This window comes from Typopeltis vanoorti, chromosome 3 (genome assembly GCF_054136105.1).
Source record: "Typopeltis vanoorti isolate ZY-2024b chromosome 3, IOZ_Tvanoo_1.0, whole genome shotgun sequence".
Classification (NCBI taxonomy): domain Eukaryota; kingdom Metazoa; phylum Arthropoda; class Arachnida; order Uropygi; family Thelyphonidae; genus Typopeltis; species Typopeltis vanoorti.
In genome coordinates, this window is record NC_143551.1 from 100,336,723 (window position 1) to 100,355,797 (window position 19,075).

The 19,075-nt window shown below is 33.8% G+C and overlaps 1 protein-coding gene across 2 annotated transcripts in view; it reads left to right on the top strand.

Annotated features, from left to right (window-relative positions):
• LOC150108421 (uncharacterized) overlaps positions 1–16,142 on the top strand; it is a 111,168-nt gene extending 95,026 nt beyond the window's left edge. For both annotated transcript variants that reach the window (XM_090415835.1, XM_090415836.1), the window contains 2 exons: positions 12,187–12,343; positions 15,983–16,142. In XM_090415835.1, coding sequence (XP_090271961.1) covers positions 12,187–12,343; positions 15,983–16,096 — 271 coding nt within the window. In that variant the 3' untranslated portion in view covers positions 16,097–16,142. The remainder of the gene's footprint in view (positions 1–12,186; positions 12,344–15,982) is intronic.
• The last annotated feature ends 2,933 nt before the right edge of the window (positions 16,143–19,075 follow it).

The window sequence follows — 19,075 nt, forward strand, 5'->3', positions numbered from 1 at the left end:
ATTAGCTCTCCTAATGCATTCTGGATGCTGATAATATCAAGTTCTTTCCTAATATACTTGTTTTTAATATGATATTGCCATTAATGCTATCTGTTCATGCCCCTAATCTTTCTCAGACTCTCATGTCTGTGGTCAATTATTTTATTTCTAACCCAGCTCACAGATCCATAAGTTAAAATTGGTTTGACCACTGCCTTGTATACAGCTAATTTAGTGTTTTGAATAATTTCTCACTTATTCCATATAAATTTATTCAGTTCTGAAAACAAATCTCAAAACACATTCCAACTCAACATCACCATAGTTAAAGATCAGTACTATCATCATAAGAAGCCTGAATGGCAAAGAAATGGATAAGTACCAGATCAACATAATAGGGATGACTGAAACAAAAAAGACAAAAACTGGTGAGATCTTTCTGAGCAATAAATACAAAAAGTTATATTCAGGCAACGGCAATCAATGAAAAGAAGGAGTAGCCATAGTATTCAACACTAAATACAAGGCTAATCTTCTTGAATGGCAGGCAGTCACAAGTAGCGTGATGTGGGCAAATATGAGAATGAGGAACTGGACAATGAGACTTATTTGTGCATATGGTCCCACAGAAGGTTCTACTAAGGTAGAAGTGTAGGAATTTTTTGAAGCTTTAGAGAAAGCAGCAGACACAATGAAAAAGGAAAAGTTGGTCCTTGTTGGGGATCTAAATAGCAGCATAGAAAATGATTGTCAGACATACAAAAATCTCTTCTTCTTCCTAACATGGAATTTAGGCCATGTGGCCTGTTCCGGTCTCATGCCATCTCTTTCTTGGTCTTCCGATTCTTCTTTTTCCACTTATTTTGTATCTGTATAATATTTTTGGTAGTCTGCTGTTGTCCATTCGATTTAAATGTTCTAGCCATTTTTGTTTATACTGTCTTATGTAGTAATTAATTGGTTTTATTTTCATGGATTGTAAGATTTCATTTGTTTTGTGGTCCCACTTGGTATATCCAGCTGTTTTTCTGAGGAACTTCATTTCTGCTGTTTGAATTCGTTTTTCATCTTTCCTTTTCATGGTCCATGTTTCGCTTCCATATAGTAGAGTTGGTTTTGACAAGACATTATATAGTCTGATTCTAGTGTGTTTTTGTACCAGGGATGGCTTAAATATATTATTTATTATGCCATTTACTTTGACAAAGTTTGATATTTTAGTGTCTATGTCTTTTTCTTCTTCGTATGATAGATCACATCTCAAGTATCTGAAAGTGTTTACTTGTTCTAGTATTTAATTATCTATCACTATTTTACTTCTTATTGGGTTTTCTCCTTTGAATGCCATTATTTTTGTTTTTTCTTTGGATATTGTCATATTATATTGCTTTGAGATATCATTTAATGATTTTAATGATCTTTGTAAGTCATCTTCTGATGTAGCTAATACTATTTGATCATCTGCAAATAGTAGTGTATCTATCTTCATTTGCGGGGTCATTTGTATACCAAATGGGTTATGCTGTTTCCAGATTGTTAATATTTCATTTATGTATATATTGAAAAGCAGAGGTGAGAGGGTACATCCTTGTCGTACTCCTCTTGATATATCTTTCCATTCTGAGGTGTGTTCTAATTTAACTGCTATTTTATTTTCTGTATATATTTCTTGAATAGATTGTAAAAGTTGGTTTGGTATGTTTAAATCGGTTAATATTTTAAACAATTTTTGTCTACTAATTTTGTCAAAGGCTTTTTCATAATCAATAAAGGCCACGTGTGTTTCTTTTTGAAATTCTCTTCTCTTTTCTATTAATAATTTTAGAGTAAAAATTGGATCTATGCAGGATCGGCCTTTTCGGAAACCATTTTGTTTTCTTCTAGTAATTTGTTTTCTACAATGCGGCTTAGTTTCTCTTTTAATATTCCTGCATATATTTTATATCCTGTATTCAGCAGGCTAATTCCCCTATAATTATTGCAATTGTCTTTATTTCCTTTTTTATAGATTGGGATAACCAGTGCTTTTTTCCAAGAGTTAGGGGTTTTTCCGGACATCCAAACCATATTAAAAAATTTCAGAAGTCTTTCATTAAATTTTCCACCTGCATTTTTGTATAGTTCTATATTTATATTGTCTTCTCCTGGCATTTTCCTATTTTTCATCTTTTTTATTATATTTTTCAGTTCTAACATTGTGATATTTTCTATTAGGTCATTCTTTGTCTTATAAAATTTTAATTCATTGTTCTCATCTGTCCAGAGATTTTGGAAATAGGTCACCCATTTTTCTAAATCTATTGTTTGTATTTTTATCTTTTCTTTTATTTCTTTATTCATGTATTTTATTACTTTTTAGGTTTTGGGTTGTGGCTTAAATAAATCCTTTTCTAGTTCTGTTACGAAATTGTTCCATCTTTCTCTATGTTTTTTCCTTACTTCTCGTTTTGCAATTGCACCTATTTCTTTTATACTCAATTTCTGCTTCTATTGTTTTGGAATTTAGCCATTTCTGGTAACTGTCCTTTTTGGTTTTTATTATATTTTCTATTTCTTTGTTCCAGTCTCGTAGTCCTCTTTTTCTAATCCATTTGTGCTTTATTCCTAAGGTTTCTGTTGCTGCTTTTGTGAGAATTTGTTTCAAATTTTCCCATTCATCTTCTATGTCACTTGATTCATGTGTGGTTTCTGTTTTTAAGTTTGTGCATTTTTGATATTGTAGTTTAACTTGAGGATCCCGTAATGAAGAAATTTTGTAGCTTGGCTGGTAAGAATTTTCAATTCTATGTGTTTTTAGCCACTTTGGTTTAAAACGAATTTTTGCTGATACTATATAATGATCAGAATTTAATTCAAAGCCTCGATATGCGCTTACATCTAAAATTAACTCCGCTAATTTAAAATTTGTGATAACGTAGTAGATTACTGATTTGTATCCTCTGGCTGACCAAGTATATTTATGTATTTCCTTGTGTTTAAACATTGAATTCATTATTCTCATATTATTATAAATGACAAAATCGCGCAATCTGCGACCATTTTGATTACATGTATCTTTGCCAAATTTACCTATGTTTGTTTTGTATTTTTTGTTTCCTATTCTGGCATTTAAATCTCCTGCTAGCAGTAAATAGTCAGTTTTGTTTGTTTTATCTATGGCATTCTGTAATTCTTTATAAAATATATTACTGTCTTCTTCTTTTCCCTCTTCTGGTGCATATGCACCAATTATTGTTATGTGGACTCTTCATGTCTTGAGTCTAATTTCTATTAGTCTTTCATTCAAATAGTTGTAATATACAATATTGTTCCTTAGGGATTTATGTACCATAATCATTATACCTGCTTTTGTGCACATTTTTATGTTGGAACATGGTGTTAGTAATGTTAGTAAAAACCAGTCCATGTGACATACAAAAATATTTTGCAAAAATTTGGAGAAAAGAGCAAAGCTAATAATAATGGCAAATACCTGTTGGATTTCTTCTCAGGACATGGACTGGTCATTACTAACACCATGTTCCAACATAAAAATGTGCACAAATTCACATGGAGAGAAGAGGCAAAAATAAGAAAAGTCTCATTGACTATTTTATTGTCGATAGTGATGTTTTCTCCCTGGTGCAAGACACCAGAATGTATAGAGGATTTGAAATTGGAAGTGATTACGATTTAGTCTCAAGGAGGATAAAATTGAATTTCATATTGAAAAGAAGAACATGTAAGAAAGTTTTAAAGCAAATAAAAGTTGAGCAGCTCTCAGATGTGAACTGTAGACTAAAATACACAAACATTATTCAAGAAAATATGAAAGAGTTTGAGAACAGGAACGAAACCTTGGAGATTCGGTGGCAAGTCCTGAAGAAAACATTCATCTATTCTGCCAGAGAGGCGTGTAGTGAGGTTGTCTGCAAGGATAGAAAAATCAGAACTCCATGATGGACACAGGAAGTTAGAGGCAGTGAAGGAAAAGAAGAAAGCATATCAAAAGTTCCTGACAAATAAGTCAGCTTTTGCTCTTAGAGAATACTGAGACAAATGTAAGAAAGCTAAATACTGTGTAACACTAGCTAAACAAAAGTCATAATAAGACTTTGGTAAGAACATAGAAAATAAATATCAAGAAGGTGGCAAGATATTCTAGAGGTTGTTGAAGAAGCTCAGAAATGGAGGAAAGAGTGCTGTTGATAAAGGTGACATGAAAACAGGAGAAAAAGATATCCTTGAAGTAAGGAGTAATTTAAAAAATTGCTAAATGAAACAAGCAGTGATAGCACAGTGATTTAAAAAAAAAAAAAAACTCAACAGGCATACCGTCAGGAATACATATCCATACTTGAAGTAGAAAAACCCATCAGAGGCTTGAAATGTGGAAAGGCAGCAAGAGTACATGATATTCGACCAGAAATGCTGAAGTATGGAGGTAGAAAAGTCTTACAGTAGCTGCACAGCATAGTTTAAAAGGCCTGGACAGAGGGACAAATTCCCGATGATTGGAGTAGAGCTCTCAGAGTACCCATGTATAAAAAGGGAAATAAAACTGAATGTGAAAATTGCAGGGGTATTTCCTTACTGAGTGTTCCTGGTAAGATTTATGCAAGTATGCTTGAGAAACGTTTGAGATGAATCGTGGAAGAAAATCTTGGGGAAGAACAAGCTGGATTCAGGCCAAATAGACGCTGTCAGGATCAGATCTTCACTTTATGACAAATAGTTGAGAAATCATGGGAATATAACAAAGATCTGTATTTAATTTTTGTAGATCTGGAAAATGCATATGACAGGGTGCCAAGAGAGAAGCTATTCAAAACGCTACAGTTATATGGTGTCAATGGGGCGTTATATCAAGCAATACTTCCTCTTACCATCTACTTGTTTTATAATCTCGTCAGGATTAATCCGATAAAATCTTCTCACTAACTTAAATGTCTCTATCATATCACCACTCTTCCTCCTATCCACCAAACTCTGCAATCCACATTTCTTCAACCTCTCCATAGCCATCATTCCCAAGTCCCAATATTGTCTTAGTCACTCGTCTCTGGACTCTCTCCAGTGTCTCCACATCACACTGAAAACCAGGTGACCAGATCTGAGCACAATAGTCCAAGTGTGGTCTGACAAGTGCCTTATACGGTGCCACAACCACTTCCTTATTTTTACATGTTAGAGTATTTCTTATCATAGCAGCACTATGATGTGCAGCCTTTGCAACACTAGCAATATGGCTTCTAAACTTCAGTCTATTTTCAACTATCACTCCCAAATCTCTAATTTCATCCACTTCCTGCAGTATGTCACCATCGATATGGTATCATATAGATCTTAGAATCACAGCCTATTTCTGCTCCAACACTAACCCTACTCTTTTGTCCAAATCTTCCTGAAGGGAATTAACATCAGCAGTGATACTTCTAATTCTTCCTAACTTTGCATCATCAGCAAATAACTGAAGATCCCCAGTCAGTCCACATGATATATTGTTTACAAAAAAATTAAACAGCAGAGGCCCAAGAACAGAACCCTGAGGCATGACACTGGTTACCCTCCTTTTTTGAGACACTGCTCCATCATACACAACCTGCTGGTATCATTCAGAGAGCCGGTCTTCTGATCCATCTAACCAATACACCATCTATTCCTATCCTCTGCAGCTTGTACACCAACTTATCATGTGGTAAATGTTTTTGCAAAGTAAGAATATCTGTATATCATTCTCCCTTATCTAACACACTTGTCACCTTATCATAAAATGCATGGACATGCTGACCATCATAAAGAATGCTATATCCATCAACCCAATCCTGTATTCTATTCCTTACCAATCTCTACAACACCTTGACCACAACTGCAGTTATACAGACTGGCCTATAGTTGGAGACTTCCATCTTAGAACCATGCTTGTGGAGTGGTACTATTTTGTCTTCTTTCCACTCCTTAGTTAGTGGTCCAATCACTACCACTACCTTGTACCTCCTCCTCCTCCATAGCATTTTCTTTTCCAGCACAGCTTGCTTAATTTCACTCCTACTTTATTTACTCGCTTAACCCTGGGTATGCAAGTCATACATTGCTTTTGTCAGATACTGCCTTATGAGTTTCCATGCATTGTCAACATCTTTTCTGCTCAGCTCATCTACCCAACGTACTGATGCTGACTTGACTGCAGAGCTTCCTATAATCACCTGCTTTATACTTTCACATGTATCCATTTTTAGCAGTGACCTTTTCTTGTTTCATCACTTCCCACACAAGTACCTCATGATCACTCACCAACCAGCGGCAGTGTCAACACTTCATTAACTACATCTTGTGAAGTTATCACTAAATCCAAAACATTAAAGCCTCTGGTTGCTTCAATCACATGCTGCTTAAGATATTTATATCTCAGAAATTAAACAAACTCGCTCTCCTTGTTCCCATACACTATCTTCTCCTTCCAGTCTATATTATTAATGTAATTAAAGTCTTCCATCAGGATCACCTTCTTTTTACATGTCCAACTAATTTGTGTAAACATTTCATAATCAGTATTCTCTACATTCCCTAGCCCAAAGGTGGCTAACCTATAGCGCATGCGCCAAAAGTGGCGCGTTGCATGATTAGAAGTGGCGCACTGAACACCAGAGAAAAATTTTAAAAAATGTTGTATATGATTTATATATATATATAAACACAATTAACCTACCACTGAATTCTAGAGTGCGCACTTATTATACTTGTTTAATCTTGAAGCAACAGGCACCGGCAAATGCTGACATGCATCATCAGTTACTCAATCAGTTTACAGCTGACTCTCATGTCATAACATTAGATGAACTTCTGATTCGATGTGAGTGAACAACTGTGTTTTCGAACTTATATGTTTTTATTAACATAAGTTTGAAATCTTATCTTTAAATTTAGAGATAAAGAAAGCTTATCTTTAAATTTAAAGATAAAGAAATCTTATCTTTAAATTTAAGATAAGATTTCTGTTTTCATGAAGGCTTAATATAGTTCTGTAAATTAAAAAATAATTTTTTTTCATTTTGAACGCATATGTCAAGTTCTTGCCCGCTCCACTAATTTGCTGATTATTGAAACCTGCAATTATTCTTTGTATTTGTATGTGTGTGTTTTTATGTTTTTTAATACAATATATTTCCTTTTTATTTATGTCTAGTAGGTTTATTCCTAAAATTTAACTGATCATCAGCAAAGCTTTCTAATGAGGATGTTTGGGTTGTGTGTGTGTGTGAGATTGCCAGCTGATCGATTGTTTTATGGCAGGAAGCGATTTCGTATTTCATTGGACATAATATATTACGAGAGAGAGATGAAAACGCTCTATGAAAAAAAATATATACATGATTTTTAAACTTATAGAACTGTTTTTAATGTTCATAATGTTTAAAACGATAAAATAATTTAAATACATTATTTAATAATAAGCTTTACTTTTTGAAATAATTTTTTTTACAGTCAGTTACCCGTTACTTTGCAAAAGAAAATGAGCAGGTTCATTAAACTGCAAGCGCAGTTTAATGAACCTTCTGCTCATTTTCTCCAATTTAATGAACTGTGGGGAAATTAGTTCTTATTATTGCTGGTCCTTCAGGAAAACCGTGTGCATTGTTTGTGAAAGCACTCTCTCAGATAATAGATCAGATAACATGATCTTAACTGACGCTATAGAAAACATCAAGCTGAATTAGAAGAAAAACTGAAGAGACAAAATATTTGTGAAACAAAGTTGTGAAAGTGTGGCAATGCTGGAGGCATCTTATGAAATTGTCTTTGTGTTGGCTAAAAAATACAAGCCTTTCTCTGATGGAGAGGAAGTTGTTAAGCCCTGTCTCGAAAATTTGCAAAATGTCTTGGTGATAAGAATGTTGAAAGAAAAGTAAACCAAATTGCTCTGTCCAAGCAAACAATTACAAGATGCATCGAAGAACTTTCCCATGTGTTACTGAGCAATTGAAAGACCATGTTCATGCTTGTTCTTTCTTTTCTTTAGCCTTGGACATATGTGATGTAGCCCAATTAAGCATTTTTATAAGAGGAATTGATGGTAATTTTAACATCTTTGAAGAACCTATCGATCTTGAGTCACTTCATGGAAAATCCAGAGGGTCAGACATATTTGACAAAGTAAAGTCATGTCTAGAAAATCAACAACTAGATTCTAGTAAGCTCATCAGTGTTTGCACTGATGGAGCACCGTTAATGGTAGGTAGAGTTTCTGGGACTGTAACTTTACTTGAAAGGTTTTTTGGTCGTTCTCTACTAAAGTATCACTGTATTATACATGAAGAATCTCTGTGTAGAAAAACTCTAAATTTGAAGCATGGTATGATACCAGTTGTAAAGTGTGTGAATAAAATTAGAGCAAGAGAGTTAACAGAAGAGAATTCAGAGGATGTTGTGAACTGCTGGATATGGAATATGGTGATCTCATCCTTCATTGTGAGGTGCACTGGCTTTCTAAAGGACAAGTTCTCAGTAGATTTTGGAAGCGTTCATAAAGAAAGTGTTCATAATTTTCTGGAAGAGAAGGATGAGCTGCATGAGGAAAAAGCCCCGATGAGAAATGGCTATTTGATGTAGCATTTTTAGTTGTTGTTACCAAGCCACCTCAGTGATCTAAATTTGAAACTGCAGGGGAAGAACAAATAGTTTCCTAGCTTAGTAAATGACATCAGCGCATTCAAAATGAAATTAAAACTGTTCCTTCCCCAATTAGAAAATGGGGATTTAAGTCAATTTCCACATTTAAAAGAACATAGTGAATCTGTCGAAGATAATGGCAACTTTACAGAATATACTGAGAAACTCAGATTATTGCAAGAGTCCTTTAACAGTCGTTTTGCCGAAGAAGAGACTGCATACTTGCATTTATAAATCCCTTTTCATTTACTGAACAAAACATCTTGATGATGCCTAGTAACATACAAATGGAACTTATTGATCTCAAAACAATTCTTTATTGAAAATGAAATTTAATGAACTTCCATCACTCCCAGATGCTTCTGATATAATTACTTTCTAGCGATCGTTGCCCTGTGAACATTTTCCAGAACTGAGAAAATTTGCTCAGAGTTATATCTGTCGTTTTGGAACTACATACAGATGCGAACAAGCATTTTCATCAATGAAAATGATTAAGAACAAACTACGGTCGTGACTGACTGATTCAAATTTGAAAAACTGTTTGATGCTTTCTGTAACTGATTTAACTCCAAACATTATAAGCTTAGCAAAAGCAAAGCAATTTCAAAAGTCTTAATAAAATAATTAATATTTATCTTGTCTTTATATGAAATCCTTTTATTTAAAACTGTTAAAAGTGTCTGTATTACCATATATATATAATAAATCATTTTATGCATGACTGTTAAATATATCCAAATTACCATATTTTAAAAGGGGCCTGAAAACTGGTATGAGTTTGTACGGCGCATCTTAACTAAAAAATGAAAAAATTGACGCATGACCTATAAAAGGTTGGCCACCCCTGCCCTAGCCTATAACAGCATCCTATCAATGTATATTAATAATAACCTGTTTATTTCAACTTCAAACCTCACAGATTCAAAATCTGTACATATACTATCAACTTCCACACTTTGCAGACACAATTCCTCTGGAATCATTAACAGCACCTCTTTTCACATTTCTATCCTTCCGGAAAATGATATATCATTCTAGTTCTATTCCTGACATCACATCTTCTTCAGACAACCAAGTTTCGCTTATTCCAATTATTTTTAGGCATACCATCTCAATCAATGCAACAAACTCAGCTCTCTTGTTTCGAATGCTCCTTACATTTGTGTATAAACATAATAATCGCTGTGTTTGAGGCCATTCTACCAGCAACAACATTCTCTATTCTAACTGCTAAACGACACCTCTCTCTCTTTGGTCTGATCACACCAGTTTCCCTGATCCTGACTGATTTCCATTCCTACCTGTCTCATCCTCATCTTTATGCATTCCATCATCTTGTGCTGCTGTAACCACATCTTCAACCTCATATCCATCTTCCTCCTGCAGTACAATCTGTTGATTTGTGCTATCCTGCTTCACAGGTAGATTCTGATCTTTGCATTACTAAGGCAGGTGATCAGAACTTATACCACCTTTACGAAGAGTTGCCTCAGTCCTGAAAATACTTCAGGTGCAAACTTTGTTTGCTTACACTTGGATAAAGGATTAAACCAAATATATAATTGGTTTAATAACCTTCTTGACTCTGTGCCTTCTCAGAAAACAATAACCTTTCTAAATGCCCAACACCAAACCCGTTCAAATGTAATCCATCAGCTTTATATCATCCCAACTTCCCTTTAAATTCACTCCAAAGATTTATAAATTTTGAACCTCTTTGCCTCACACAACTCGGGCCATCTTGCTATTCATTATCTCTGCTCTCCTTCTCAATTCACTGTTGTCATATCTGGGCAACATGCCCGTGACTTTCGCAACCACATTATTCTTCTTTAACTGCTGCAACACCTTCCTCAAGTTTCTGTCAACATTCTTTTTCTCCCCAACTAAGTCATTTTTGTGCCCATGACTACCACTAATTTTGATGCCTGGTATTTCCTTTTCTGCAGTGCCTCGGTTATTTGCGTCATTGTTCCACCAGGAAAGTATGTTTTGTGCACTTTATTAGTAATCACACCTCTAACTTTATATCCACTGATATCTTCTTCTTCTGCAGCTTCTCCCACTTAAGTGGGGTCACTGTTTGTAATGAGTCTCCTCCACACCTTCCTGTCTTGGGCTGTCACCACATCCAAGTTCTTCATCTTCAAGTCCTCTTCTACCAGCTCCCTCCATCTTTTCTTTGGCCGCCCACGCTTCCGCCTTCCTTGCACATCCATCTGCATGACCCTTCTTCCCAAATATCCTTTATATCCACTGATATAAAGTCATATATCAGTGTATGAGTTCCCATACACTGATATATGACTATCCTTTGACTATTTCTTCATAATATTAACTTCCTCCTTCTCCTTATCATCAGCCAATCTCTTCTTTAGATGCTTAATATCATCTTCCAGATGTTTCATTTCGCTTTTCACTAACTCCTGCCGAAGCTCTTCTACTATGGTCCCAACATTTGTTCCCATTTCTAATCTCTCTAATCTATCCAGACACTTTTCACATACATTAACGCTTTCCTTCTTCTCGTTTACCCAAACAGTTCACAAATCTTTCACATTTTTGGTGCATACATATAGCAGATTTTGCAATGCACCCACTGCACAAAATCCAAAGCAGAGCCAGACTTTTGTACAAGAGGCCTTCCGTGCCACTGACACGTTTCTTTATGATGGATGCTACCTTTAGAAGCTGAAGCATTAGAACAAACAAGTAGCAAAACATGTATGTCTGGTATTCACATCTGTTCTGAAATTTAGATATCCAAAAGAACCAGCTTTTCTTTGTGGCTGCTTCCCACATTAATGACTCTTTAGTCTTTCTTCTTTCACAGAGCTCTGTGTGGAACAATAAGGACAAATAAATCTCATCACATTTCTCATTTTGAAATTTGTTTCTTCACTCAGCTTAAAGTTGTCTACCATTTGAGAAGTTATCCTAAAGGTTAATGGTGAATACAACTACTATCTTTCACTGATCACTCTTATCTGAATATAACATATTAGTTATTTAGGAATGTCTTACATGTTTTAGTCTTTGACATAATCGATAATACTAAGATAATGTGGTATTTTTGTAATGACTGGTATCTCCATTTCTTTTTCATATATGGTACTTTATTCAACTGTTTTGAGCTGGAGTTATCCCATTAACTGTTTTTTTGTGCTTGTTCTAGTTCCCTGGTTTGCCCTCTCATGCCAGCTGGACATCCAATTAAGCAGTTTTTCATGTTGTACCATCATATAGTTTGAGCTTTAGCTACTGCAGAATACAGTTCAACTTTGCTAAATTCCAAATTGAGAGTTCCTTCTTCATAAAATGAACAAAGGATAGGCTGGCAATTTAGAATTTAAGTTTCCTACTGGAAACCTAAGTTCCAATGTGAAAATTATAAGCCTTGTTGATTCTTTGCATTTCTTACATGCTATGTGGAGTTCAGTTGTCTTAACTTTGACTCTTAAGCAACCTTAAGAACTACTTCTTAAGGTCTTATTAAGAAATGTTTATTTAATCTTAATTAAAATGATTATAGAAATTAGTGTTTTATTTTTCCAGGTGCCAACAACAAAACCTTTCTGCACATGACCAGATTGTAATTTTGCAAGAACAGCAGAGGATGCATGAGGGTACAAGTGCTAGAGGTTTTCTTCCATTAACAGTACCTTCTGTTGCAGATGATCCACCATCTTATGATGATATTGCAAAAGATGGAGTAAGTAACAAAAATCTAAGTTTTACTTAGTATCATATCTAGTGATTTTTGCTATTGTTAATAATCAAAGGCACAAGTGTTTTTTTAAAAATTAATTTTTCTGTTTTTGCCCTTGATATTTTTTACAAACAAAAAATATGATAAAAATATGCAATATATTGTACTGGGAAAGCAAATCTGGAATCAGTAGTCCACATTTTAGTCGCATATAAAGTCACACAGATCGACCCAGCTGAAGAAGGGTATATTGTTCAAACATAAATACCTGTCTAGTTAAGAATAACAAACATTTCATAAGTTATCTAGTTGTATTAGAACAAAAGAAAAAATAACTTTTCTTGTGCATATCTTCAGTGGGTATATATGTTACGGTTAAAGTGATAAATCCAGTTATCATTAATAATTACCGGTTAAAGTGAATAATTAGAATTAATCACTTTAACCGGTTAAAGTGAATAATTCCTAGAGGAGTCTTGTAAATGTAACAAAAACATGTTTATAGGTTTTCATTCTCAATAGAAATTATAACAGGTTAGGTTAGGTTTATAAAAAGTTTTTAAAAATTAAGGAAAACTTTTGCACTCAATGAAATCAGAAATCATTATAAACTAACCTAACCTTTATCGGTTAGGTTAGTTTATAATGATTTCTGATTTCATTGAGTACAAAAGAAGTACTTTCCTAACCTAACCTTTATCGGTTAGGTTAGTTTATAATGAAAAAAGTAAGGAAAGTACTTCTTTTGCACTCAATGAAATTAGAAATCATTATAACCTAAACTAACCTAACCTGCCTATATATATATATATAACCTATAAACATGTTTTTATTACAGTTACCAGACTCCTCTAGGAATTATTCACTTTAACCAGTTAAAGTGATTAATTCTCGTAAATTATTCACTTTAACCAGTAATTATTAATAATAACCGGATTTATCACTTTAACCATAACATATATACTTCAGTGGTTAAAAAGTTTATAACAATACCAGGGGGGGGAGGGGCTCTCCCCCAACCTAGTTCCAGACTGGTAGGATGGTTCTCCTTGAATTCTGATGACCCTGAAGGGGGGGTCATCAGAATTCAAGGAGAACCATCCCCCCAAGTTCCTGGTAGGGCGGTTCTCCTTGAATTCAGATGACTCAAATTAAGTGGGGTTCGCCCCCTCCCTCGAGTTCCAGACTGGTAGGCTGGTTCTCCTTGAATTCTGATGACTCGACACTCAGGGAAAAAAAAGCCTTATCATTTTATATTATAGAGTAGATTGTAGTTTTAATATTAAACAAAAACTAAACATGTATCAAAAACTCCTAGCTTTTTGCCACCTGTTATACTCTGAGTTTGGGGGACATATAATTGTAGGAGTGGGCAACTAAACTCTTATAGTTTACAGTAAGAGAAAGCTGTATACCATATTTGCCAGCAATATCTGATTTTTGTTTTAAATCAGATTGCAAGAATTCACTTTAGCACTAGAGTATGGAATGAGAGAAATAAAAACCTGACATTGCTTTGTTAACAGGTAAGGAGAAGCCACATACTAAATTTAAAGATCACAGCTCTTTTTGTTTAGATAAAAAATCTCATCATCATCATGCTTTTGAAAGATTTAGGCCTAGAGTAGCCTGTTCCGGCCTTAGAAGTAACCGTTAATCTCTTTGGAGGAAGTCCTGGTTTTCTTTTTCCTAATGGTTTGTAATTTAAGGCTTGTTTTGGTAAATATTGAGGTGCCAAGAGAAAAGCTGTTCAAAGCACTACAGTTACATGGTATAAATAGGACATTAATTAGAGCAATGCACAGTCTGTATTTGAGTTGTAAGTCAGCAGTTAGAATTTGAAGGAGGTGTGCGACAAGGGTGTACATTATCTCCACCATTATTCATCATCTATATGGATCACATTATGAAGGGAAGTTGTATCAAACCTGATATCAAGATTGGAGATGTTGGTCTCAGTTCTTTACTTTATACAGATGATGTTATATTTCTAAATCCAGGACAAGTCTGCAGGATTCCCTAACCAATTTGAATAACTGCTGTAATAAATTTGGTATGCAAATCAGCAATAAAAAGACAAAGATAATGAAAATAGTCAGAAGCATTGAAAATATTAACTGCATTTGAATGGGAAACCTACAGAACAAATATAACATTTTTAGTGAAGATGGCAAATTAAATATTGAAATGGACAACACAATAATATGCAAAACTGATATGGCAGGATAAATTAATTGTTCATTCCTGGGTTAGGAATAAAACACTTGAACAAAGACTGGAAGACCACAGATATGAAAGTTCTGAGAAAGAGTAATGAAAGAGATGTCATCAATGGTAGTATCATATTAAAAATGAAGATATTAGGAAAGAACTTGCCATTGTGAACAGAACAGGTCTCAGATGGAATGATCACTTAAACAGAATGTGAAGAGGAAGGTTAGCTGGCAGGAAAAAGACCCAGAAGAAGACCAAGATCTAGGTGGATTGATACAGGAAGATGTGCCTTAAAAATATAAGCCCTGACAATATCAAACAGTCTTGACAAATAATACATTTACTTAGAGGAAAATTGTTGATAGGAAGTTAGTACTACATGATAAAGTCACATCATTACTATTGTAATATCCTGCATATCCTCTGAGGATACATATCAGGAATTTGAAGAACTGAGTGATTTACACTTCGATAGTTGTGTGGATAAGATCTTTTGTATTTTCATAGTAATGCTTCCATATCATATAGCTAATCTGGTAAGCACTTGGTTTGAGGAAAGCAAAGTTTAAAAGAAAATTTTTTATGCATTTCTTAGAAAAATTAAACCTTTATCATATTAGTCCTGTGGGTGAGCTTTTATTTTATTCATATGGGGTTATCCCCATTCCTCGACCATCTCAGGACTGGTTGAGCCCTCTTGGTAAGGGATCAAGTATGTATTTTGCAACTGTAGATCTGTGTATGCATTCACAGGGCAGTTTGCCTCTTCTGAGAGAAGAAAACTGAGCTTCCAGGTGAAAATACCCTCTACTTCTGTATGAGACCGGCTAACTTACATTTAGTCAAAAGAGACCAGATAAAGGACATGTCATGGAGAGGAATCGAACCCAGGTCTTTCCGACCAAAGGGCTTCGTCTATATCAACTGAGCTACAGAGGCTCTTGGGGGTTGAGCTAAAGGTTAGATAATGAGGGAATTCTGTTGTCTAGACCAAACCTTGCTTCCCAAAAGCCTTAGGCTTTTAGGAAGCAAGGGTAATTTCATATTGGATGATGAAATCATCTATCATGTGAAGACTAACAGATGTCCATGCTACAGCAGGATTCAAACTGGAGACTTGTTAATTTGAAAGCAGATGTACCATCCACTTTGCAAATCAAGCCAGTGCTAGATTAGAAACAGTATGTACCTTTCTGAGTGTTGATGGAAGAATGGTGCTAAATTTTGATATCTTCGGCTGGTCAGGATTCTGCATTGGAAGTCATTATCAATTAATTCCTTGTTAAAAATGTTCTTCAGTATTACTGATGTCAAATAGTTAGGAGAGTATTGTGTGTTAGAATACATTTGTTTACTGTTTCCTTTCATTCATAGACTATCGTATTACTTAAAAATATTGAAGCAATTTCCACTTTCTTTTTTTTATAGTTACATCTTGATCCCCCAGACTATAAAGAAGTTATCAATTTACCAGTTGTTCATGGAACAGCATATGCACCAGTCTATATAAGTGATAGTGGTCATATGAGACAAGCCAGGTAGCTATTTTTATTCTTCAAGACATTTCTTTTGAGAAGAAGGCTGATCAGCATTTACATAAGATATCATCTAGCCATTATATGATGTTATGTATTGGTCAGCAATTCTTTTAAAATAGTCATTGTAAATATATTCCTATTGGCATATTTTTATGCATGTAAATATTTGGACTTCATTATAGTGGCTGAAAATCATAATTTAAAATAACTACTTTGCTTAGGTAATTTTCTTTGATTGTTGTTGTTTAGGATAGCTAGGATAATTATAAGTTATTTATAAGATATAAGTATGTTAAAATGAGACTAGCTCAGGTTTGAACATGCACTTGCTAATGCATTCCAAGTATCCTTGTCACTTCAAGAAAATCCCAAATTATTTTGAACAGAAGAAATCATTAATTTTAATTTAGTAATATATATTTATGATTGTATGCATTTAGAGCATTTTAATTTATTGGTATTTTCTTAATGATGTCATTTATTTTCTTTACAATGCACAGAAATGTGAGATTAACATGAAAAGTGCATTATTTTTTATGAGAAGGAAAAATACTAGTCAAATGGGAAGAGGAGAAAAAATAAATTACAATTCCTATATTAAAATAGTGACATACAGAAAGTCCATCTTGGATCCCAACCAGTTCCCAGTGTTGTTAACACTTTCTTTTTTGCTTACTGCATATGTTAAGTTTAGGGGGGGGAAAAAGAGTGAAATGTATAAATTGTCATCTTCCCATATAATGCTGAAAGAATTAGAAATCATAAATATTCCACATTTTGCATAGAATTCCGGTGATGTAGATATTATCAGCTGTCATCAAGTACAGTAAGTCCTCTTTTTGTATCAGATGGGTGTTTCCAGAATTAAATTTTTGATAAAAAAAATAATAAGGCGGATAGGTTTGAGGTAAAAAAAAAAAAAAAAACAGATAAGGTCATTTTATGCATAATGATATACAGGAATATGTTTTAAACCTACTTGATGTAATTTAATATCTGGAAACGAGCTTGAAAGCAGAATTCAACTGGTGAGGATAAATGGATATTAAGTTTGTGGTTGTTAGAGATGAGGGAGCTGGAGGAATATTCTCATTATCCAAACATTTCTCTTTTCTTTCTAATATTTTCAGTGATTAAAAAAAACAGCAGTACTTTTTGGCTTTTTTTTTTTAATACAGTGGTATTTCGCCAATCTGAACTAATAAAAACCGTGATCGTTTGAATTAGTGAATTTTCCCTCCAAAGACAACAGTAACTAGTGTTTAAGACAAAAATTCTAATGGTAAATCAGTTTAATTCTGTAAATAAATGAAGTAGCTGATAGAAAAAAAGCTACTGTACTGTAACGTAAAACTTAAAAAATAATACAGTACACAAATTTATTTAAGTAAAAAAATTTAGTTTGTATGTATGTACCTGTATTGTTGAGGATTCTGATTTCATAGTTCAGTACATAACTTAATTAGCATAAAAAATATCACTTTCTTGTACACAACACAAAAAAATTTCACAAAATAACACAAAAAGTTTTTTTTTTTTCTTTGTAAAAAAGTAACTAATTTTCTTTTGCTTCTTGGAAGCTAAACTTTTTTCGAATGCTTCTTCTCGGAGCTGCATTAGCAATAAAATTTTGTGGAATGGTGTATCATTCTGCTTAGCCCATTCTATACACATATGAAAACTGTCTATTGCCTCTTCATGTTTTACTTTTTTTCTTCGTGTTCTTTATCATCATCATCATCATCATCTTCTAATTCATTCTGTAGCGTCATATTTATAATTTCAGCATCTGATTTGATTTTGAATTCACTTTCGGTTCTAACAATAAACGACAACTCAGACAACGTTTCATTTCAATAACTAAAGAAAAACCGAGCGTTATATACGACTTAGCTTTAGGTTTTTGTTGTTGAAGGAACATAAAGATACACAAAGAATATGCAATAGTGGTGAGTAATCAGTTCGTTAACGACAGCGGTGATTCATGCCAACAATACAGTACGTACTGTACAGTATAAAAAAAGCAAACGTGAACACACAATAAATCAAAATGGGCCTACAGTGTAACCATACAATCGACAGTATGAAAACAAATACTGTACTGTAATAATAATAAAATAAATAATAATAGCTAAAATAATTATTAAATAAAAATAATAGTACACAAAATAATAATGTGTAATAAATAAAACTTTTTTTTTCTTTCAAATCGCAGTTCGGATTACTGGAGGGTTCGGATTAGCGAGATACCACTGTACATTTATTAATACACTGTAGCTTTCTTTAAGGAGCTTTTGCTAAAGTTTACACTTCTGTTTCCTTAGTTTCTGGATACTTTATTCATGTTACTTGAGGTCTTTGATTAGGAACTTCTCTGATATAAATTTCCTTTAAGTTCAGTAAAGATAGCTTTCACAGACAACTGTTCTTTTCCATATTAACTTCTGGCCAGAGCTTCCTGCATCCACATTCACACAAATTTTACCAAATATTGCCAGACAATGTTGATATTGTCAAAGACTTATGATATTTTATCCATTCCATAACTCTGATTTGATTGCTCCTATTATCTATACCAGTGGATTTCATAATTGTGCTGTGTTCAAACATATGAAACATAATAAACTTTGAATATGTTTTATGCTCCCTTTCCCTGTGATCTCTTGGTATTGAGCAAATGATGTGTATTCCCTGATAAGAACTTATATCAAAAAAAAATATGGCAATGGAGAAGATGATCTATCTTTCAATCTAGATAGATGACAAGAACTCCATAGGGGAGTCAGTCATCATTTGAGACTTTCTTGAGCACAATACTTCTAGATTAGAATAAAAAAATATATATATATTCACTCCTTTGAAGTCAGTCTCAATAAGTGCTCTCATTTGTTCCTTGAATATTATATTACTTTTTTATGGTTCAAAATATATATTCACTCCTTTGAAGTCAGTCTCAATAAGTGCTCTCATTTGTTCCTTGAAT